The sequence below is a fragment of the Macaca fascicularis genome, chromosome X (genome assembly GCF_037993035.2).
Source record: "Macaca fascicularis isolate 582-1 chromosome X, T2T-MFA8v1.1".
Lineage (NCBI taxonomy): Eukaryota > Metazoa > Chordata > Mammalia > Primates > Cercopithecidae > Macaca > Macaca fascicularis.
The window spans coordinates 160,719,656-160,743,151 of record NC_088395.1 but is presented as its reverse complement, the minus strand read 5'-3'; the positions used below and the strand labels follow the sequence as shown (position 1 = coordinate 160,743,151).

The window sequence follows — 23,496 nt, the reverse complement described above, 5'->3', positions numbered from 1 at the left end:
TGTTAATTGCTTAGTGTGATCAGATGGGTCAGGGGATACATTTTGACAGGATTTCCTGATGGATTAGATGTGCTCTTTGTGTGTGTGTGTGTGTGTGTGTGTGTGTGTGTGTGAGACAGAGAGAGAGAGAGGAGAGAGAGAGAGAGAGAGAGAGAGAGAGAGAATCAAAAAAGACTTGACAGCTGGAGGATGGATTTGCCATCAGCTGATAACAGAGGCGGCCTTGGGTAGATCTGAGTTTTGGGGACTGTCGGGGATCTTAGAGAGGTTCGTTTTGAGAGGACTACTAGATAACCAAGGAGAAATGTTGAGATTGATAAATGAATGTGGAGTTTAGAAAAGAGGTCTAATTAAGCATCAAGATTGGAGTTCAAGGCATGAGACTGGATAGAATTCCTGCGGGAGCGAATGTAGTTACAGAGGAGAAGACGTCCTAGGACAGAGCCCTGGGGCACCCCAACATGAAGGGTGGGAACCCAGTGAGAGTGCCTGGGCAGGAGTAGCCAGCAAGATAGGGAGGAAACCAGGAGAAGGGGCTGTTCTGGAAGCCAAGGGTGGAGTGCAGTGGCGCAATCTCAGCTCACTGCAACCTCCACCTCCTGGGTTCAAGCAATTCTCCTGCTTTGGCCTCCCGAGTAGCTGGGACCACAGGCGCGTGTCACGTCACCACACCCTGCTAATTTTTTTTTTTTTTTTTTTTTTTTGAGACGGAGTCTTGCTTTGTCGCCTAGGCTGGAGTGCAGTGGCACAATCTCGGCTCACTGCCAGCTCCGCCTCCCGGGTTCACGCCATTCTCCTGCCTTAGCCTCCCGAGTAGCTGGGGCTACAGGCGCCCGCCTCCACGCCTGGCTAATTTTTTATATTTTTAGTAGAGACAGGGTTTCACCGTGTTAGCCAGGATGATCTCGATCTCCTGACCTCATGATCTGCCTGCCTCGGCCTCCCAAAGTGCTAGGATTACAGGCGTGAGCCACCGTGCCCGGCAATTTTTTTTTTTTTTTTTTTTTAGTAGAGGCAGGGTTTCACCATGTTAGCCAGGATGGTGTCTATCTCCTGACCTTGCGATCGGCCTGCCTCGGCCTCCCAAAGTGCTGGGATTACAGGCATGAGCCACCGCGCCCTGCCAGACATTTTAATCTCACAGTTCTGGAGACTAGAAGTCCAAAACCAAAGGGTTAGCAAGCCCACACCCTCAAAGGCTCTAAGAGGGCGATCCTCCCTTGACTCTCCCAAGCTTCTGATGGCCCCATTTATTCCTGGGCTTGTGGCTGCTTCACTCCAGTCTCCGAGGCAGTCCCGACATGGCCTCCTCCCCTTGCATCTCCCTCTGGCTTCTCTCTTCTGTCTCTCATAAAGACACTGGTTGTTGGATTTAGGGCCCAACCACGTCACCCAGAATGATCTCATCATGAGATCCTACATCTTCAAAGACCCTTTTCCTAAATCACATTTATATGTTCCAGGGGTTGGACCATGGGCATGTCTTTTCGTGGGGCTACCATTCAGCCTACTACACTGGATGAGGGGCCGATACCCTCCACTTCTCCTGCTTGGAGGTGTGTAGGGAGTCAGGATTCCCAGCATACTGACATCTCCCTCCACAAACAGTCCTCTTGTGACTCTCCCACCTCTGGTGAAATTCATCTGTTTCCAGCCTGGAGATAGGCCTTTCCAAGTCCCACATGGGTGGTACAGCACCTCCCTTTGGAATGGGAGTATCTGCTGCCCCTTAGACTGAAAACCCACTTTAGCATCCTGATACACTAGGCGAATTACCAGCATTCTGTTTAAAATGTAGCCCCAGAACTCATAGGCTCGTTCTGGTGGGTAAGGATGTGGGTCTCCTGTGACTCCCCTGCTGCCTTTCTCTTTCAGCCCCTGCCCTGTTGGATGAGCAGGCACCTCTGGAAGAGCCAACTGTGTGAGATGGTGCAGCCCAGTGGTGGCCCGGCAGCAGATCAGGACGTGCTGGGTGAAGAGTCTCCTCTGGGGAAGCCAGCCATGCTGCACCTGCCTTCAGAGCAGGGCGCTCCTGAGACTCTCCAGCGCTGCCTGGAGGAGAATCAAGAGCTCCGAGGTGAGGAAAGAGTCAGGGGATCCGACCCTGCTGAGGGGAAGGCATCTTCTCCCCACCTGCACCTCTGTGTTTCCTGGGCCTGGGGTGGGGATGTGCTGCCTTCCCTCTTGGTTTCAGGAAGTAGACTCTGAGATGCAGATTAGCAGGGAGGAAGTTTAGAGTGCTCTCAGGACCAGTACTGGGAAGGGAAAGGAGGGACAGTGGAAGAAGCCGGGGTGGGCAGAGGGAGAAGCACGCTGCCGGGTAGGCTCCAGGACAGCCTTGTTGGACCTTACAGGGAGCTCTGGAGCTGGAATGAACCTTCCAGGTTGGACCAACATGTCCAGGCCTCTGTGTCCCTGCACTGAGCACTCGTGAAGTACTGTCCATCCTGGGACAGGGCAGAGTCGGCCCTGGGAAGAGGCGTGGTCTGCCCAGAGAGGGGGTGGGGCCTGTCCTGGAAATGGGCGGGGCATGCCCTGGTAGAGGGGCGTGGTCTGTCTTGGGAAGGAAGGTGTGCGGCCCCCACAGGCAACATTCCTCTGGGGCAGTCCCTGCGCACACCTCAGCAGAGGTGAAGGCTGACTTCCCACATTCAGCGGCTGGGACTGGGGAGTTCTCTCCTAGGCTGCCATCTGGGCGCCCCTCACCCTCGGTGCTGCTCAGCTCCAGGTCGTCGTGGGTTCAGGGCTCAGCTGCACACTCCTGCCCGCGCCCTGGGCGTGATGGCACCCCCAGCCCCTGCCATTCTTCCCCCTCGCCTCCTCTCCCCACCATTGCTCTGCATTGCCCTGGGTTAGCCCAGGGGTGCCAGGTGGCTCCCCACCATATACTCTTGCCTTTCTGCTGCGGCGGCCTTCTAAACCGCCGGTCCCAGAGCTGCAGGGAGGGGCGGCGCAGACTCCCCACGTGGCTCATTGTGTGTGGTGCGGCCTGTAGCCCCTTTTGCTTCACCCTTTGGTTCCTGCTGGGGACTCAGGCCAAAGTGTCCACCCCATCGTGGAGGACAACACCCCTTCCTTGCGGGAGTCATCCCTGAGCTGGCACCTCAGTTGTGTCTTCAGTTGGCTCTCCGTGTCCTGGCTGGCTGGCTGGCAGCTCCTGGGCGAGGTGGCATGTGCTGTGACTAGTAGAGGCCGCTATCATGGGCCCACTCCCCTGCCTTGTTTGCTGGACTGTGGTCCAAGATGTTATGTGGGGCTCTGTGCTGACAAGTCACATACTCTGTAGGCTTCAGAGAGTGGCTCTGGCTAACACCCTGTGGGAAGGGACAAGACCCATGCCTGGATGTGTCTCCTCTTCCTGTCACGGCAAATCACCTTTCCTTCCATGGAGGAAGGGGTCAGTGCAGTCAGCTTGCTGTCAAGGGGCTGCTTGGTCTGCTCGACAGCGAAGCTGAATTGAAGAGGCCCTGCTGGAGCACGGAGACCCAACACAACCTGCCTGCCCCAGGACAGGGTCCCCCACCTCAGTGCTATTGGCACCTGGAGCTGGAGAATTCTCTTGTGCATTGTGGGTTGTGGAGCAGAGTCCCTGGCCTGTACCTGCTAGATGCCAGTAGCACCTGTCCTGTTGTGTCAGCTAACAATATCCCCAGATATTTATTGCAGAATGACCCCTGGGCGGATACAGTTGTCCCTGGTGAGACCCACTGTATTGAGATCTTCAGAGCACTGGTGCACAGAGAGGTGACAGCTAGACTGAGGGCCTCTGCTCATCCCCAGGAGAGTGCTCTGTTGAGGGGGACTTGAGGGTGAGTGTTGCAGGCCAGCCGTGCTTCCCTTCCAGGCTGTGTGTTCAGCGCAGCAGCTTCCCCCGGGCTTCAGGGGCACAGGGAGGCCTCAAGGCTGTATTGACTCCCCTTGCTCTGCCTGACCTGAGCTTTGTGGGTGGCAAGTGAAACTTGTGTCAGGCCCTGGGCCAAGCCCCCAAGGGCCCAAAAGATGTCTGTCCCGCAAGATGTACATGCTTATGTTTATGGAGGAAGCTGTATTTAGAATGTTTAGGGGGAGATTCACAGAAGAAATTGCATGTCTCTAGTGTGTGACTCCACTTATGAGACATGTCCAGAAGAGGCCAATCTGCAGAGGCAGATGCAGATGAGGAGGGGCCTGGGGAGTGACTGCTAATGGGGTCCCGGAACTGTTCTGGAATTAGATAGTGCGGATGGTTGCGCAACCTGATGGACATGCTGAAAACTGCTGAATTAGTTAAAATGGTGAATTTGATGTCATGTGAATTTTACCTCAGTTCAAAACATTTTTTAAAAGACAAGTTGCCAGCCAGGCGCAGTGGCTCATGCCTGTAATCCCAGCACTTTGGGAGGCCGAGGCGGGGGTATCACCTGAGCTCAGGAGTTTGAGACCAGTTTGGCCAACATGGTGAAACCCCATCTCTACTACAAAAATTAGCCGGATGTGGTGGCAGACACCTGTAATCCCAGCTACTTGGGAGGCTGAGGCAGGGAGAATTGCTTGCATCTGGGAGGTGGAGGTCGCAGGCAGCCGAGATCGCACCACTGCACTCCAGCCTGGGCGACAGAGTGAGACTCTGTCTCAAAAAAAAAGACAAGTTGCAGATGAGCTGAGCTTTGGGCAGAGCCAGTGGGATTCTAATGGGGGTTGGATGTTGTGCTCATCAGCAAGCAACAGTTAGTTGGTTGAGGGTTTTGATCACGGGGTAGCTACTGCCTTCCCCATTTTATCCAGCTCTGTAGTTGCTATAAAGTTGCTAGAACCTTGGCATATCACTTATCAGTTTTGTCACCTCAGATGGCTCCTTCACTGCTTGGGGTGTCTCCTGGGTGTGGGGCTCTCCTTCCTGTGGCCTCTGCTGACTGCCTGGCAATGGCATATGCTCTGGTGAGGGGAGGACCAACGGTTTTTCCTGTTTGTTTTCTGCTTTCTCGTTTAACCCTCCTCGTCTTGTAAGATGAATGTTGTTGTCTCTGTTCACTATGCAGATGAGGACTTTGAGTCTCAGAGACACCACTAACTTGCCTGGTCCAAGACTTCTGGGCCTCTCAGGCTGCAGCCATCAATGCTGCAGTGACGTTTGCCTGGGAGGCTGACCCTGGGAGTCTGCAGGCGTATTAGGACCCCCTGATCCAGAAGACAGCAGAGATGTAGGCCAGGAAGGACCACTACCGAGCATCTGAGGGCAGGCACACCTCAGACTGACCAGAATACAAATGAATTTGAGTCACTTACAAAGAAAGTGGCATAAGGCCAGGCACAGTGGCTCATGCCTATAATCCCAGCACGTTGGGAGGCCGAGGTGGGAGGATCACTTGAGACCAAGAATGTGAGACCAGCCTGGACAACATAGCAAGATCTTGCCTCTACAAAAGTAAAAATTCAAAAAAGTGGCATTTGACACTTTTTTTTTTTTAATTGAGATAGTTTCACTCTGTTCCCCAGGCTGGAGTGCAATGGTGTGATCTCGGCTCACTGCAACCTCCACCTCCCAGGTTCAAGTGATTCTCCTGCCTTAGCCTCCCAAGTAGCTGGGATTACAGGTGTGCGCCACCACGCCCAGCTAATTTTTGTATTTTTATTACAGACGAGGTTTCACCATGTTGGTCAAGCTGGTCTGTAGCTCCTGACCTCAGGTGATCCACCCACCTCAGCCTCCCAAAGTGCTGGGATTACAGGCATGAACCACTGTGCCTGGCCGACACATGCTATTAAGTGAAGCTGATGTGTTTGGTATTGTTTTCTTGTAGAAAGTGAGGGGCATTTGTGTAATGGATTTTGGAAGTGTTTAAAGAAACAAAAGGGAGTGTTGAGACGCCATCCACCCCTGAGAGAAGCTGCATTGGTATTATGGGGGGGAGGGGCACCAGGATGGGTGGCCCCACTTCTGGCCTCTGACTTCCTGAGCCTCAGGCCCATGTGGGCCCAGGCAGGGCCCAGCAGGCCGGGCTGCCCAGCTCCCCTCCACTATCCCCTCTGCCACCAGATGCCATCCGGCAGAGCAACCAGATGCTGCGAGAGCGCTGCGAGGAGCTTCTGCATTTCCAAGCCAGCCAGAGGGAGGAGAAGGAGTTCCTCATGTGCAAATTCCAAGAGGCCAGGAAACTGGTGGAGAGACTCAGCCTGGAGAAGCTCGACCTGAAGAGGCAGAAAGAGCAGGCTCTGCGGGAGGTAGAGCACCTGAAGAGATGCCAGCAGGTAGCCGGGGCAGGGCCAGGTTCTGAAAACCCATGGTGACGCCAGTGTTCCACGAGGGAACTCGTGGTCGGGGTCTCCCAAAGCACCCTGGGGCTCAGTGCTGTGCTGGGAGGGCTCAGAACTCAGAAAAGCCGTCACACTCTGAGTTCCGGTTTATTACAAGGAAAGGACACAGGTCACGGTGAGCGAAGGCTCAGGGTGCACAGGACAGGCTCCAGGAGAGACCAGGCGTGAGCTTCAGTGGCTCCTCGCCCAGGGCACAACAGGTGTTGTGCCGACAGCACCTGTTTCTTTCAGCAACAGAGTGGGACAAGCATGCACGGAGTCATAACTAGGGAAGCTCACCCAGCCGTGGCGGCCAGGGTTTCCATGGGGGGTGGGCTGTGTAGGCGTGGAGCGCCTGTGTGGCCAACCCTCGTCACTCGGGCTACAGCCACCAGAGGTCCAGCTGTGTGGCCCAGGGCTCCCCCATAAATCGTGTGGTTAGCACAGACCCCCTGGTTTCAGGGCCTTTGTGTGTGGGCTTGGCTGATTGCAGGATCCTGGCGATGTTAGTCAGGAAGGGGCTGTGCTGCCTTTGAGGGGCAAGGTGGGGAGAAGTGGTGGAGAGGAAACTTGCTGGCGGGTACCTGGCACTTGCCACAGCCAGGTTCCGCTCCCCTGGGAAAAGGCGTGCATGGTGGGCTGTGCACGCCACTCCACTCAGGGCTTGGAGCGCCTGGCTTAAGGTGTTGATTTCCTGTGTGGGAAGTGGATGAGTTTTCTACAGCTGCCGTGACCAAGCACCACAGACTTCGGCGAGGCCGAAGCCCCAGAAACGTGTGGCCTCCCGGTTCCGGAGGCCTGGAGGCTGAGCTAGCGGTGGTGTCCCCAGGGTGGGCTCCCGGCCAGGGACATGAGGGAGCGGCCTTCCAGGCCTCTCCCCGGCGCTGGGGGCCCCCGGCGGCGCCTCTCCAGCCTCCGCCTCCGTCATCCCGTGGCCTTGTCCCCGCGGGCCTCTGTGCCTGTCCTCCTCTTTTGACAAGAACACCGGAGATACACAAAGATACACAAAAGCGGGCCTTTGTTCAAGCTGGGAAAAGAGATTTTCTTCAGAAACCCCCGCTCACGGGGGAGAGAGCTGAGCTCCGTTCCCGCCCCAGCAGAGGCGGCATGGCCTTGCGAAGGGAGGATGAGGGAGTCGGGAGGGGGCGAGTGGAGGCTCAGGTGAAAGATGACGGGGCAGCCAGCGTCCGTGCCACGAGGCCAGCCGTGTGTGGGAGCTGCCGGTGCTTACCAAGGTTGGGATTCTTCCCTCCCGTGGAGACTGGGAGACCGGGCCCCGTGCCTCCTGAGGTTTCCATTTCCAAGGAGTGGCTGCGGGGCCCTCGGGAAAGACCCTGGGTTGTGGGTGCTACACAGATGTCTCAAAGGGACAGGCTAAGCCCTTGCTAGTAAATGCTGTGAGAAGGGGAGGTCAGGTGTTGGCCGGAACAGACAGTAAATGCTTTGGACAGCCCTGAGCGTTTCCAGACGGGAACTCACTCAAAAGGGGGCCGGGGCCTCCCAGGGGCGCGGCCTTAGGCTCCCAGAGGCCCCGTGAGGTGGTGGCCGGGTGTCTTCGTGCAGGGGTTTGAGTGGAGCGTGCCTGCCGAGATGTTCTGCAGTTCCCAGTGTTTAACAAAATTCAGTGTCCACTCTTTGATTTGCAAAAACTCTCCCATCCTAGTGGCCCCGGGTGTGGACTGGGGCCTGTGTTTACTTTGCCCTGTTCGTGCCTGACCTCCTTTTGCCCCAAGTCTCAGAGAGGCTGAGAGAGATCCCCTGCTGGGGCTGCAGCCGCAAGGCCACCGGGTTCAGCCCTCAAGGCCTGCTTGCCGGGGCAGTGACTAAGCTGTTGACAACCTGAAGGCAGCTTTGTGCTCCTTCGTCTCTTTGGGGATCTCTTTTGGCCCCATCTGTGTGTCTCACCCTGTGGCGGAGGGTTAAGGTGGGCAGCTGGGGAGGGTTGGGTGGCCCTTGGGCTCATGAGGCCCCAGGGCACCCAGGTTTGGGGGTGCCGAGGGCAGGAAAAAAGGCCTCATGGTGCGCAGGCCTCAGCCTCTTGCGGGTTGCCCCGGGGCTTGTGGATGGCAGGAGTGGGCCGCTGGGGAGAAGGCAGTGCTGACAGGAAGTGGCTTTTTCTCCTGCAGCAGATGGCTGAGGACAAGGCCTCTGTGAAAGCCCAGGTGACATCCTTGCTCGGGGAGCTGCAGGAGAGCCAGAGTCGCCTGGAGGCTGCCACTAAGGAATGCCAGACTCTGGAGGGTCGGTGAGTCGTGGGAGCCAGCTCCGGACACCCCTTCCAGGGTTTCCAAAAGCATGAGGTGGGTTTAGGGGCTTCCAGGCTGCTCCTTGATGAGGCTAGACCGGGGCAGGCTGCGTAAACACGTTGGGGCAGGTGTCAGGAGAGGTCTGGGCCAGGCATCCGGGACCTGGGTCCCAGCCAGCTCTCCGCACTCTGTGACCCTTTGATGGAGTTTTGATTATTTCCTTAGGAGGCATTTTGGGGGCCCTGAGCCCACACCCACGGTGTCTAGTTCTCTGGAAGGACTTCTGGGACCGGTGCACGGTTGCCCGCGTGGCTGAGGTAGATGACAGTTTTGGAAAAGGGCACAGGGCAGGAGCCGCCAGGGCAGGAGCCGCGGGGGGAGTTGGAGAAGCCCTGTCCCAGCCTCCCACCGCCCTGCGAGCGGCACAGTGAGACGCGCCTCCCACACGGGCCATGTTCCTGCCCAGAGATGCCCACTAGACACTTGGCGCCCTGGGTGTTTACCAGGGACAGGTCCTGTGAGCGCCCTCTGCCAGGCAGGTACCTAAATCTCCGACTCCCAGCAACAGAGTGGGTGCTCATGGCAACCACATTGTTCCTACAAATGGCGCAGGTGCAGGGACCGCCCTGACCACTACGGAAAGTGTCACTGTGTCAAGGGAACTTTACCAGCCAAGGGCCAACCTTGCCAACCAGTGGCCTCAGGCCTGCTGGTTACTCTCTTTTGCAAAGGGGTCTTGGTTCTTGTGAGTGGGACCATTGGGTCAAAGGGCAGGGAGGTTTCTGTGGTTCTCATTCGGCCCTGCTTCTGCCCTCCAGACAGATGGATCAGCTGCCAGGGGGGCCCCGGCCACCCCAGCACAGTAGGCGGTCAGGGTGTACTTGGGGCAGCCGGCAGGGCAGAGGGGAGGGGAGCTCGACCCAGGCTCTGATGGGCAGAGGGAGCCCGTGCAGGGTGTGGGGGCAGCATGCGGGCAGGCGTGGAGGGGAGAGCCAAGAAGCAGAGTTGGGGTGACTAGAGAAGGGCCGTGTCTGCCTGTGGCCAGAGGGCACCCAGGACCTGCACAGAAGCACCCACCATCATCCCTGCAGTGAGGCTGTGTGGTGGGCTGAGGCCAGACCCTGGAAACTGGAGGTTAAGGGAGCTGTAGGGGGGGCAGGTGTGGGAACTGAGCATCCGAGCAGGTGGTCTGGGACTCCAGCAGAGCTCTGGGCAGCACCAGGGATGGGGCCGAGTCCTAGTCGGCGTTGAGCTCAGTGCTTGCACGCCCAGGTGGGCAGTCTCTCACTTTTGGAACAACAGTCTCTCCTGACCCCTCCACTGAGACTTCTTTTGCTGGGGCCCCCAGCAACCCCCCATTGGAACTCCACAGGCAGTTCCAAGGGCTCCTCTCATCTGGCCCCAGCACTGCGGGATGCAGGTGACCCCATCCTTTTCTCGGACCACCCCCTTCCCCTGGCTTCCAGGTCTCCTTGGCATCTTGACCCTGTACTTGGTCACCTGCTGGGCCCCTACATTGAAGCAAACACGTCTCAAGCAAAGCTCCTCACCTGCTGCTCCCACCTGGCCCCCTGCAGTTGTCCTTGTGTCTGGTGACGGTGCCTCCACCCTGCTGCCTGGCTTCAGCTCACGGTCACAGAGTGTTCAGAGCCGACCCCCACCCCCCCGCCCATGCCCTGCGCATAGACCCTCCTCTCCCCGTTTGTCCTCCCTGAGTCTGCTCTTTCCCTGTGCCAGGGCCCGGGCGGCCAGCGAGCAGGCGCGGCAGCTGGAGAGTGAGCGTGAGGCACTGCAGCAGCAGCACAGCGTGCAGGTGGACCAGCTGCGCATGCAGGGCCAGAGCGTGGAGGCCGCACTCCGCATGGAGCGCCAGGCTGCCTCGGAGGAGAAGTGAGTCAGCCGGGGCGGGGCCGCACCACGGGGTCTGTGGTTCTACACTTGATCTTAGCCAAAAGGCCGAGAAGGGTTGGGTCCATGGTTCGTTCTGCCTTCTGAGGAGTCCTTCAGATTCTGTCTGTGGCTGCGGGCCCATTCTGTCCCTTAGCCTTGCTAACAGTAGAGGCGACTATGATGACACCCGGTTTGTCTTTGACACAATCATGCCCTCTGCTATCCAGACCACGTCTCTCACTGCCTGTCCACACGTGGCCTTTTTTGTAGTTTTTTTTCCTAGCCACTAGGTCATCAGGGGACTTGTCCTTTAAAACCCCATCTAGGCTGGGTGCCGTGGCTCACGCCTGTAATCCCAAACACTTTGGGAGGCCAAGGTGGGTGGATGGCTTAAGCCCAGGAGTTCAAGACCAGCCTGGGCAACAGAAAGACAACAAAAATACCCCAAGCCTCCCTTCTACCGGCATCCAATCTGGGACCTCAGGTTCCTGTCCTTGGCGTGCCTTTTGAGTCTCCTTTAGAACAGTTCCCCTGCCTTTCTGAGCTGTTTGTGAAGTTCACAGTTTTGAAGAGTGCAGGGTAGTTCCATTGTATTATTACTATTAATTATTATTATTACTATTACTATTGTTATCTTCAAGACAGGGTCTTGCTCTATCGTTCAGGCTGGAGTGCAGTCACATTATCTCAGCTTACTGTACCTTCTGCCTCTTGGGCTCAAGCGATCCTCCCAACTAGCCGGGACTATAGGCACAGGCCAGCACACCTGGCTAATTTTTGTATTTTTGGTAGAGGTAATGTTTTCCCATGTTGCCCAGGCTGGTCTTGAACTCCTGAGCTCAAGCGATCCTCCCGCCTTGGCTTCTCAAAACGTTGGGATTACGGGTGTGAGCCACCGCATCTGGCCGCGATTTTATTATAAACTTTTTAAAATACTAGCTTTTAGGAAAACGACATTAACTGCCTGGTGACCAGTCCAGCGCTCTGCTTTAGAGCTGACAGCCTCAGGAGTCCTCACACAGCCTTGGAAGACCGCATTCCAGGCCTGTGATGCGAGGGAGGGAAGGGAGCGGGTAGAGTTGGAAGCAGGCAGGAACTGTGACTGGACTGGGATGAGGTGGTTTCTCCAGCAAAAGCTCCTTTTCCTCAGGCGGAAGCTGGCCCAGTTGCAGGTGGCCTATCACCAGCTCTTCCAAGAATACGACAACCACATCAAGAGCAGCCTGGTGGGCAGCGAGCGGAAGCGAGTAAGTGCGGCTGCCGGGGCTCTAGGGCTGGCCTTGTCTCTTCCTCTCCCCGCTTCCCTGAACCTTGAGAATGGGCTTCTGGGAGGGACGCTTGACTTGCCTTAGACCTTTATCAGGCTGCAGCTGTGACAGCTCAGGGAAGCTGTGGGGAGGTGGCAACCCCGGGATGTGGCTCTCAGGAGTGTGAGCAGGCCACCATAATAGGGGGCTGGACCAGAGCCTTGGGATGCTCCCTCTGTGGGGCTGGGGATATCTTGTCTCCATGGACATTCCCTCTTGCCAGCCATCGCCATCTAGGCACCTGGCTCAGCTTCCCCCAAGCCAAGGTAAGCCCGGCAACATTTCCACCCCAGTGTTGGTTGGGAGCCTTTTCCTAGTTTGTCCTCATCAGACCTAAGCTGGGTGCAGTTTGCTAGCGATCACGTTTTAGCAGGACACCATCAATCGTAAGTGTACCCAGAGGAGATTTATAAGGACAAAGCCTGAAGCCAGGTCACGTGGGGAAGAGTTAGCTACAAAACTGGCCACTTAATTTCTGGAGGGAAGCGTTGGTGGGGTGTGTCTGCGTGTGTCTCAGGGAGCTGGGGATGCCTGTGTGGGAGGAGTGCACCTCTGACCAGGTGGCAGAGTGGAAGGACTGAGGACTCTCAGCTTAGCTGTGCACGTGGCGGGCACAGGACCGGCTCGCTGTGAGTGGGTGTGGCCTGTGTCCTATGAAGGGTGGGAGGAAGGCTGTGCAGCTGGGGGTTCTGGGAAGGGAATGTCGGCCTGGCTGGAAGGTTGTGCCAGATGACCTCAGCGGCCTCTTCAGTCCTGAAAAAAACCTCAGCATCTCCTCCTCTGTCGTTTTGGGCCGTGACAGGACGCAGTCTTCTCCCTGTGCACGCTGAGATCCTGCAATGGGCCCTCAAATCAGGGGCTGGCATCACCCAGCTTGGTCAACCACGGCCACTCTTTCGTCCTTCTCAGTTCTTCTCAGCCAGCCTCGCCCCGGGCCGACGAGGCTCCGTCAGCTCCCCTTGCCCGTCTTTAGGGAATGCAGCTGGAAGATCTCAAGCAGCAGCTCCAGCAGGCCGAGGAGGCCCTGGTGGCCAAACAGGAGGTGATTGATAAGCTGAAGGAGGAGGCCGAGCAGCACAAGATTGTGATGGAGACCGTTCCGGTGCTGAAGGCCCAGGTGAGGGCCCTCCTCTCTGGCCCACCCTGGCACTGGGACCTGGAGTGCCTCTTTGGCGTCTCTTTTTTTTTTTTGCTTTTTGAGACGGAGTTTTGCTCTTGTTGTCCAGGCTGGAGTGCAGTGGCACGATCTTGGCTCACTGCAACCTCTGCCTCCCGGGTTCAAACGATTCTCTTGCCTCAGCCTCCTGAGTAGCTGGGCTTACAGGCGCCTGCCACCACGCCCGTCTAATTTTTGTATTTTTAGTAGAGACAGGGTTTCACCGTGTTGGCCCGGCTGGTCTCGAACTTCTGGCCTCAGGTGATCTGCCCACGTCAGCCTTCCAAAGTTCTGGGATTACAGGCGTGAGCCACCGTGCCTGGCCTCTTTGGCATCATTTTGTAGTGGCCTTTCGTAAGCTTCTGAACCACTTGTGCTGCTCCTTAGACCTCTCGGTGAGCTTGGCGTTACTCGCCGGCGTGTCTGTTCCCTCTGCGCCGCTGGGGGCTCTGGGAGGGCAGCAGTGGGCTCTGCTTTGTTCCTATGGTGCGCGGCACAGTGCCTGGTGGGTGGCTGGCTTGTGGCGGGCACATCCCTTTCTGTTGGATTTGCCAGGCGGACATCTACAAGGCGGACTTCCAGGCTGAGAGGCAGGCTCGGGAGAAGCTGGCCGAGAAGAAGGAGCTCTTGCAGGAGCAGCTGGAGCAGCTGCAGAGGGAGTACAGCAAACTGAAGGCCAGCTGTCAGGAGTCGGCCAGGTGGGCCTCTGAGAACGTGCCCGTGTAAGCAGTGGGTGCGACACTGGGGGGTCGCCAGTGGTGACCGCAGGAGAGGGATGGCTCCTGGTGTTCTGGGTTAGGGCTCACTGTGGTCCCTCTCCTCTCACCTGAGCTTCCAAGAGCTTCTTTGACACTAGTCCAGCCAAGGAGCTTTACAGAAACGCGTGCCTTGACTGGACGGTTTCTGTTTTCAAAGGATCGAGGACATGAGGAAGCGGCATGTTGAGGTCTCCCAGGCCCCCTTGCCCCCCGCCCCCGGTGAGTGAGTGAGCATTGGGCCTGTGGGAGGAGGTGGGTGGGAGGGCAGGTGCTGCGCCGCGGGAGGTCACAATTCGACCTTCCTGTCGCTCTCCGGAGACTTGACGGCGGGAGCTCGTATAGGCCACCCCATCGGTAGCCCACCCCCTTCCCCGAGGCTAAGGGAGGCGTGCCGTGGTATCGGCGGCTCCTGGTTTTACATGAGTGGCCTGTGAGACCAGGCCTGCCATTGACAGTCCTGCCAAGTCTCCGTCCCCTTCCATCCTCCCCTTCCCTCTGACTCTTCTCTTTTCCCAGCCTACCTCTCCTCTCCCCTGGCCCTGCCCAGCCAGAGGAGGAGCCCCCCTGAGGAGCCACCTGACTTCTGCTGTCCCAAGTGCCAGTATCAGGCCCCTGATATGGACACCCTGCAGATACATGTCATGGAGTGCATTGAGTAGGGCCGGCCAGTGCAAGGCCACTAGCTGCCGAGGACATGCCCAGGACCGTGCAGTCTGCGCTTTCCTCTCCCACCTGCCTAGCCCAGGATGAAGGGCTGGGTGACCACAACTGGGATGCCACCTGGACCCCCACCCAGGAGCTGGCCGCGGCGCCTTACGCTTCAGCTCTTGGTCCACTGGTCGCCTCTTTTAGGGTAGATGCGGCCCTGATCAGGCCTGACTCGCTGCTCTTTTTGTTCCCTTCTGTCTGCTTGAACCACTTGCCTCGGGCTAATCCCTCCCTCTTCCTCCACCCCGCACTGGGGAAGTCAAGAATGGGGGCCTGGGGCTCTCAGGGAGAACTGCTTCCCCTGGCAGAGCTGGGTGGCAGCTCTTCCTCCCAACGGACACCGACCCACCCACCGCTGTGCCCTGGGAGTGCTGCCCTCGTACCGTGCACACGGGTGCTCTCCTTTTGGGCTGCATGCTATTCCATTTTGCAGCCAGACCGATGTGTATTTAACCAGTCACTATTGATGGACATTTGGGTTGTTTCCAATGTTTTTGTTACCATAAATAATGGCGTAGTAAAAATCCTTGTGCATTAGTTGTGCGTATCTTTGGCATAGATTCTGAGAAGTGACACCACTGAGTATGGGCGATGGGGTAGATGGTACCTGAGCCCCTTCCTCCTTGGAGCTTGGTCTCCCGTCTCTCCCCACCCCCTATTTCCCTAGCCTTGCCAAGGAGGAGGTGGGAAAGCCCGTTTGGGTTTTTGTCATTCGCTAGGCCATGCAGTTCTCCGTCAAGTGTGAGCTTCAGCATCTTTTCTGAGACTTAAGGATGCTTTTTAGTTCTGCTTGTGAATGGGCTGCTCATATCATATGTATATATGTATGTATATGTGTATATATGTGTGTGTGTGTGTATATACATATATATATATATATATATTTTTTTTTTTTTTTTGAGACAGAGTTTTGCTCTTCTCACCCAGACTGGAGTGCAGTGGCGCAATCTCAGCTCACTGCAACCTCCGCCTCCTGGGTTCAAGCGATTCTCCTGCCTCAGCCTCCCTAGTAGCTGGGACTACAGGTGCCTGCCACCACGCTCGGCTAATTTCTGTATTTTTAGTAGAGACGGGGTTTCACCATATTGGCCAGGCTGGTCTCGAATTCCTGACCTCAGGTGATCCACCTGCCTTGGCCTCCCAAAGTGCTAAGATTACAGGTGTGAGCCACTATGCCCGGCCAATTTTTGTATTTTTAGTAGAGACAGGGTTTCACCATGTTGGCCAGGCTGGTCTCAAACTCCTGACCTCAGGTGATCTGCCTGCCTCGGCCTCCCAAAGTGCTAGGATTACAGGCGTGAGCCACGGTGCCCCGCTGGGCTGCTCATATCTTTTATCCATTTGTCTACTGGGTTGTTGTCTTTTGTTGCTCAGCTTTTAGAAACTCTGTGTCCATGAGCAGGATTAGCTTTGTGCCTGTGATAGAAATTGCAGATATCTTTTCCTGCTTTGACCTTGCTACTAGTGTTTCTTTGTTTTTTGTTTTGAGACGAGGTCTCTGTCTGTCACCCAGGCGGGAGTGTAGTGGCACAATCAGAGCTTACCGCAGCCTTGATCTCCCGAGCTCCAGCAGTCCTCCTGCCTCGGCCTTGTGAGTAGCTGGGATCACAGGCGCGGGCCACCACACCCTGCTAAACTACTGTGCTTCTCGGCCTCGAAGTTTTTTTTTCTTTTTTTACTTTTTTTTTTTTTTTTTTTTTTTTTTTTTTGAGACGGAGTCTCGCTCTGTCGCCCAGGCTGGAGTGCAGTGGCGCGATCTCGGCTCACTGCAAGCTCCACCTCCCGGGTTCACGCCATTCTCCTGCCTCAGCCTCCCGAGTAGCTGGGACTACAGGCGCCCACAACCGCGCCCGGCTAATTTTTTTTGTATTTTTAGTAGAGACGGGGTTTCACCGTGGTCTCGATCTCCTGACCTTGTGATCCGCCCGCCTCGGCCTCCCAAAGTGCTGGGATTACAGGCGTGAGCCACCGCGCCCGGCTCGAAGTTTTTTTTTCTTTGTGTAGTCACATTTATCCATTTTTTTCCCCTTTTACTACTTTTAAGTTTGGAGTCGTCATGACCACCTCGTGGTCTGATGGAAGGATGCTTCACACACAAGCACTTTTCTTTTTCCAACACCGAAGCATGCTCTTGTCTTCACCAAGAGTGTTGCTGCTCAGTGTGACCGGTGGTGGCTGTTTCATCACATTCCAGAAGCTTGTGATGCCGTTTCCTCCACTGGCCCGAATTATGAAGAACAGACGACTCTACTTGTTTTACAAGATTCTGGAAATTTCCTAGGATGTCAGAGCCCTGGGCATTAACCCTGCAATTGTAGCAAAGGAAACAAAGTTGGAAGTTGACTCCCCAGCACCCGGGCCTGCCTTCCTCCAAGCTTGCCCTCCTCCAAGCTGCCCTGGTTGGGAACGGGATGTTGTGAATCCACCCCGAGGCTTCCTCACAGGGCTTCTTCCTGCTATTTGGCAGTGTGAGGCTGGCTAGAATTGGGGTATGAAGCCTTCTAAAAATTAACCTGGCCTGAGGGCTTTCTCAGCATCTGGGGGTGGGGTGTGGCGGGGAGTGATCTTTCCCCTTCTTCAAGCCAGGTGTCCATCAGATTGTACTTGGGAAACTGAAAGGCACAGACAGCTTCTCTGCTCACGGGTGCTGCACTTAATTCCTAATCTTGCAATTTTTCTACAAGAGCACTTTACATTTTTTTTTGGAGGGAGGGTGTATGAGTGGACTGTGGCTGCTGTAACAAAGCACTGCACACTTGGGGCTGAAAACAACAGAAACTCCTTCACAGTGTTGGAAGCCAGAGTCTGCAATCAAGTTGTCAGCAAGGCTGGTTTCGTTTCTTTTTCTTTCTTTCTTTCTTTCTTTTTTTTTTTTGATAGAGTCTTGCTCTGACACCCAGGCTGGAGTGCAGTGGCGCCATCTCAGCTCACTGCAATTTCCGCCTCCAGGGTTCAAGCAATTCTTGTGCCTCAGCCTCCCGAGTAGCTGGGATTACAGGTGCCTGCCACCACATCCTGCAAGGCTGGTTTCCTCTGCAGGCGCCAAGAGAGTCATTTACGGGCCTCTGTCTCAGCCTCTGCTGGTTGCTTATAGAGCCATCACCCCAGTCTCTGCCTCTGTCATCACACAGTCTCTTCCTCTTCGTCTGCGTCTTCCCTTTTGTCTCATAAAGGACACCAGTCACTGGATGTAGGGCCCACATGGATAATCCAGGATGGTCTCCTCATCTCGGCATTCTTTACATCTGGAAAGACCCTTTTCCCAAAGAAGGTCACACCCATGAGATATGCACGTATCTCTTCAGGGCCACCACACCACCCAGTATGGGGACATCCTCCAGAGCACACAGATGAGGGCAAATGCAGCAGCAGTGCCTGGGAGCTGGAAGAACCCACCGCCCTGCCTCCTTCCTCCTCTGGTAGCACGGTGTAGGGTTGACCGTATACCAGACACCAAGGATTTAAAACCATACCATTTGCCCGGAAGTAAGGCATTCGAAGGTTTTCCTTTTCGGCTTTACTTAGGTTGAGCTTCCAGAACAACTGGTCGGATTACTCTTGGGAGGGAACCAGCCTGCCTGCCCTATTGGCTGCGGCCCCTTGATGCACAAACCAGAACCCCGTTCCTCCTGGAGCTTGTGGCGTTCTCTGGTGTTTATGCGCGCTCCCCCTCCTGCCAACCAACGCACGAGAGCAGTGCGGGTGACCAGTAAGCACAGTGAGAAGGTGTTTCGCCCTCATCGGTAACTAAAACAACACCAAGTCCAACAGCAAGCAAAAAGTGATCTGAAAATGGCAACTGACGAAGCCCTAGGTGAGCGCTCTGCCGGCAAGGTGCAGGACAGAGGCCTTGCAATGCCGTCCCTTCCGAGGGGGCCATTTGCTGGGATGGAGCAAGCCCGTAGGCAGCGTCCTCAGCCCTGGTGTGTAACCCTAAGAGAGAGTCGGGCACTCACGATGACTCTGGCTTTGGGGAGGCGCTTCACTTCATCGTTTGTAGCTGCCAAAGGTCGGGGTAAGATAAGAGGCTGCATATGTAACGACGTGGCCCGGCACAGCTGGCATTTCGAACATCTCACACGCAACATGCCTTATAGCATGTTGGTGTGAACAGGCCAGGTGCCAAACTTATGGATAAAGCGTGACCCCAGTAGAGAAGTAAAAGCTCTGAGTGCACACCCTGCTAACATTTGGAGGGACGTGAGTAGCTGGGTGGCCAGTAATGAGAAGTTTCCCTTACATGTTAATATATTTCCTAAATGCTTATAATTTGCACGCATTCCTTTGATACACACAGAATACGTCTTCCCACACAGTCGCTCGGGTGTTAACGCAGCTTGGTTTTCTTCTGTGCCAGTGGCAGGGAAGAGCTCGCTGTTGACACGGCCACCCAGCAAGGCACGGGCAGGGGCTTACCGTGTCTCCTGGGGCTGCCGTGACCAAGCACCACAGACTTCGGCGAGGCCGAAGCCCCAGAAACGTGTGGCCTCCCGGTTCCGGAGGCCTGGAGGCTGAGCTAGCGGTGGTGTCCCCAGGGTGGGCTCCCGGCCAGGGACATGAGGGAGCGGCCTTCCAGGCCTCTCCCCGGCGCTGGGGGCCCCCGGCGGCGCCTCTCCAGCCTCCGCCTCCGTCATCCCGTGGCCTTGTCCCCGCGGGCCTCTGTGCCTGTCCTCCTCTTTTGACAAGAACACCGGAGATACACAAAGATACACAAAAGCGGGCCTTTGTTCAAGCTGGGAAAAGAGATTTTCTTCAGAAACCCCCGCTCACGGGGGAGAGAGCTGAGCTCCGTTCCCGCCCCAGCAGAGGCGGCATGGCCTTGCGAAGGGAGGATGAGGGAGTCGGGAGGGGGCGAGTGGAGGCTCAGGTGAAAGATGACGGGGCAGCCAGCGTCCGTGCCACGAGGCCAGCCGTGTGTGGGAGCTGCCGGTGCTTACCAAGGTTGGGATTCTTCCCTCCCGTGGAGACTGGGAGACCGGGCCCCGTGCCTCCTGAGGTTTCCATTTCCAAGGAGTGGCTGCGGGGCCCTCGGGAAAGACCCTGGGTTGTGGGTGCTACACAGATGTCTCAAAGGGACAGGCTAAGCCCTTGCTAGTAAATGCTGTGAGAAGGGGAGGTCAGGTGTTGGCCGGAACAGACAGTAAATGCTTTGGACAGCCCTGAGCGTTTCCAGACGGGAACTCACTCAAAAGGGGGCCGGGGCCTCCCAGGGGCGCGGCCTTAGGCTCCCAGAGGCCCCGTGAGGTGGTGGCCGGGTGTCTTCGTGCAGGGGTTTGAGTGGAGCGTGCCTGCCGAGACGTTCTGCAGTTCCTAGCACCATCATTTTCTCCTCCTCAGACCCCTTGGTTCTCCTCCCATGCCCCGGCAGCTGCTTCGCAGGCTCCTTGCTGGTTCCTTTGTCTCCGAGCTGAGTCCTGAATTCTCTTCCTCTCCTTGCTCTGACGCCCCCCTCCCCCTTCGTGACGTCGTCCATCTTCAAGGCATTGATGCTGATGACAGATTTCTATCTTCCAGTCCTGATCTGTTCCTTCATGAAAATGAGCCCAGTAGCCCGTCGAAGCCAGAACTGGACTTTTAGCCCCCACCCCCTGCCAACTCTGCCCTTTCCCTTATCCCCAGTTGCTTAAGCCAAAGTGGATTCCTCTTCCTCTCATGATCCAAACTCCTGAGTCCCTTCACCTTTTGCCTAGACTATCACGGCAACCTCATTGCTGCTTTCACAGTGGAGAGCGTGGGCTCCCTGTGATCTACTCTCCACACGGCAGCTGGTGTCATCTGGTAAACCCTTGCTGAAACCCTCCCATGCCCTTCAGTTGCCCTGGAAACCTGAACTCCATCCGCAGCCTGGCTCCCAGAGCCCCCACGCCACTGGCACTCACGTTATGTCCCTCTCCTGCTGGCCCGCTGCACCCAGCCGCACCACATGCTGGCCGTACCACATACACGCTGGCCAATTTTGGCCCTTCCTCGAACACACGGCGCTTGTACCTGTTGTCCCCTCATCTTTGCATGGCCGATTTCTTTTTCTCATTCAGCTCTAAGTTTAAATCTTCAACAGTTCTAAGTGGATCACCTTCTTCACCTTAAAGTCCTCATCCTAAATCACACTGCGCTGTTTTAACTCCCTGCTTGGCAGTCCAAATGGCCTCATTTATTCTGCTTTGTTTTCTCTCTCCTTCCACCAGAGGGAGAGCAGAGGCCTCCTCCAGCTCAGTCAGGCACCATCCCCCGGAACAGCGGTCCCCAACCTTTTTGGCACCGGGGACTGGTTTTGTGGAAGACAAATTTTCCACAGACGGGGGTGGGGTGACGGTTCAGGGATGAACCTGTTCCACTTCAGATCATCAGGCATTAGTTAGATGCTCATAAGGAGCACACAACCTAGATCCCTCATACACGCAGTTCACAATAGGGTTTGCGCTCCTGTGAGAATCTAAGGCTGCCGCTGATCTGACAGGAGGCAGAGCTCAGGCGGTCACGGGAGCAATGGGGAGCGGCTGTACATACAGATGAAGCTTCACTTGTGTGCCCGCCACTTGCCTCCTGCTCTGCAGCCCAGTTCTTAACAGGCCACAGACCCGCATCGGTCCCCGGCCGGGGGGTTGGGGACCTCTGCCCTAGAACGACGCTCAGCACAGCCAGACTCGGTACACATTTCTTGGTGGCCTGAGCTTGTCTTGAAGCTCCATCAGGATTTCTCGGTCAATATTTTTGTAGACCCTACCCTGTCACCGTAAGTGGTGCTTGGTAGAAATGACTGTATTAATGTGATAGAGATAACACGGAAAACCCATGGTAGAGAGCATGGCGACTAACTTGGGGGGACTTCTTTTTGCCTTTTTTTTTTTTTCATTTTTGCAGAGATGCAGATATTGTCATATTGCTGGGGCTGGTCTCAAACTCCTGGGTTCAAGCAATCCTCCCGCCTGTGCTTCCCTAAGTGTTGGGATTACAGGCCTGAGCCACTGTGCCCTGCATGGGGGGACTTCTTATAAGCATTTTTATTTATTTATTTGGAATTCGGATGCATAGATCACGTTGACCTGATAATGTATGCGCAAGAGCACAGACTCTGGGGTCTTATGGACAAGCCCCACTCTGCCTCTTGCTTAATCTCTCTGAACCTTAGTTTCCTCATCTGTAAAAAGGGCAGAAATGCCATCCGTGTGCAGCAGAGTACTGATGAAAGGATGGATGCAATGCTCTTACAGCAGTGCCCGACCCAAGGCACAAGGAAAAACCACGAAAGCAATTCCAGTTTACACCACGCCCCAAATTGGATTTTCCATTCGACTATAATTCCTCCCAATAAGGGCTCAAAACGTTGTCTCAGGGAAGTCGATTGGTGGTTGGTTGCCCACGGCTGGAGGAGTTGGGGGAAAATGGGGAGCGACTGCTAATAGAGACAGGGTTTCCTTTTGGGATGTAGAGAATGTCCTGAAGCTGGTCATGCTGATGGTTGCACGTATCTATTAATATACTAAAAGCCATCCAATTGTACACTTTAGACATGTGAATTGTGTAGCGTGTGAATTAAACCTCAAGTTGTTATTTTAAAAATGCTGTCTAGGACACCTGTGCGCCTCCTGTAAGCTCCCATGAAAATGCAAATGAAGCCGGGCACGGTGGCTCACGCCTGTAATCCCAGCACTTTGGGAGGCCAAGGCGGGCGGATCACAAGGTCAGGAGATCGAGACCACGGTGAAACCCCGTCTCTACTAAAAATACAAAAAATTAGCCGGGCGCGGTGGCGGGCGCCTGTAGTCCCAGCTACTCAGGAGGCTGAGGCAGGAGAATGGCGTGAACCCGGGAGGCGGAGCTTGCAGTGAGCCGAGATCGCGCCACTGCACTCCAGCCTGGGCGACAGAGCGAGACTCCGTCTCAAAAAAAAAAAAAAAAAAAGAAAATGCAAATGAAGACACAGAAGAAGATCAACAATGAACATTTACACCATCACCTAAAGCTGTGTTTGACAGGTGACCTTTTTTTCCTTCCTTCCTTCCTTCCTTCCTTCTTTCCTTCCTTCCTTTCTTCCTTCTTTCCCTCTTCCTTATTCCTTTCTTCCTTCCTCCCTCCCTTCCTTCCTTCCCTCCTTCCTTTTTTCCTTATTCCTTCCTTCCTTCCTTCCTTCCCTCTCCTCCCTCCCTCCCTCCTTCCTTCCTTCCTTACGTTTTTAACAGTAGAGACAGGGTCTCACTGTGTTGCCCAGGCTGGACTTGAACTGCTGGAATCAAGTGATCCTCCCACCTTGGCCTCCCCAAATGCTGGGATTACAGGCTTGAGAACTGGCAGGGAGAATGGGCGACTGACTTTGTCTTGTGAAGCAGAGTGACCCTACTCTGTCCTTTCCTCAGAGACTCAGGGTTGGTACCAACCAGGAAACTAGCAGCTGCTCTTGTACTGGGCCCAGGTTGCTTTCTCTATAGTCATTAAGAGGCAAACCCTCAAACAGAGAGTGTGTCAGCAGGGGGCAGGCAGCTGATGGATGTCATTGTACCCTTGGGGGAAGAGAACTCAGCAGGCAAAGGAAGTGGGGAGATCCAGGGATTCCATCGGTCGCGGTCGCGTTGGTTCTGAGTTTCGCAGGCCTGAGGGGAAGGGGTGGGATTTTCTTTCTGAGTCTAGGAGAGCCAAAGTCGATAAATGTGTGCTATAGCTGGAAATAAGTCTTCTCCCGCACCTAGTGGGCGGTGGCCAGGGTGGTCTGTCTGTCCATCCCCAAAAGCATTGCAAGACCTGCCATCCGTTTCTGGTGATGCTGGCTGGTATTATTGAGACTGATATTTCTGCTGAAAATAACTGCAAATGAAACAGTTTGAGACTGTTCAAAACAACTGAGAACCAGCAAGCGAGCAAAACCTGAGAGGAAGTGGGAATCCAAGAAGAAGTACGCCACTGAAGCTGCTTATTTCCCGAGGACGCTGGGTGACCTGGGCAAACTTGGGTTTTGGTTCTGGAGGCCGTCCAGGCAAGGGAGGCAGCAGGCAAGGACCAAAGCCTTTGTGAAGTGTGGAGAGTTGAAGAGCAGCCCTCACTGCATTAAGGAAACCCCACCCCAGCTCTGCAGACTGCGGGGAAGCAGGAGATGAAAGGAAAGGGAAAACACCCATCTGCAAAGTTGTGGCCAAGGGCCAGGTTCTGTGCAGACTCGCAGTCTA

At 55.5% G+C, this 23,496-nt stretch overlaps 1 protein-coding gene across 50 annotated transcripts in view; it reads left to right on the top strand.

The window, feature by feature from the left end:
* The window catches only part of LOC135964355 (NF-kappa-B essential modulator), a 34,813-nt gene that overhangs the window by 2,537 nt on the left and 8,780 nt on the right, over nucleotides 1–23,496 (top strand). For 4 of the 50 annotated variants that reach the window (XR_010584209.2, XR_012430116.1, XM_065538026.2 and 1 more), the window contains exons 2-9: nucleotides 1,876–2,077; nucleotides 6,017–6,228; nucleotides 8,400–8,518; nucleotides 10,257–10,409; nucleotides 11,560–11,656; nucleotides 12,690–12,833; nucleotides 13,428–13,570; nucleotides 13,788–13,849. Coding sequence is in view for 18 of the 50 variants with exons in the window: in XM_065538026.2 (XP_065394098.1) it covers nucleotides 1,891–2,077; nucleotides 6,017–6,228; nucleotides 8,400–8,518; nucleotides 10,257–10,409; nucleotides 11,560–11,656; nucleotides 12,690–12,833; nucleotides 13,428–13,570; nucleotides 13,788–13,849 (1,117 nt within the window). In the remaining 32 variants the exon portion in view is untranslated. Of the gene's footprint in view, nucleotides 1–1,875; nucleotides 2,078–2,354; nucleotides 2,436–3,666; nucleotides 3,810–5,780; nucleotides 5,876–6,016; nucleotides 6,229–8,399; nucleotides 8,519–9,985; nucleotides 10,410–11,559; nucleotides 11,657–11,939; nucleotides 11,983–12,518; nucleotides 12,834–13,427; nucleotides 13,571–13,787; nucleotides 13,850–14,146; nucleotides 14,863–17,863; nucleotides 18,602–23,496 lie in introns of those variants that run through there. The other 46 variants (XR_012430127.1, XM_074029734.1, XM_074029735.1 and 43 more) reach the window with 39 other exon arrangements.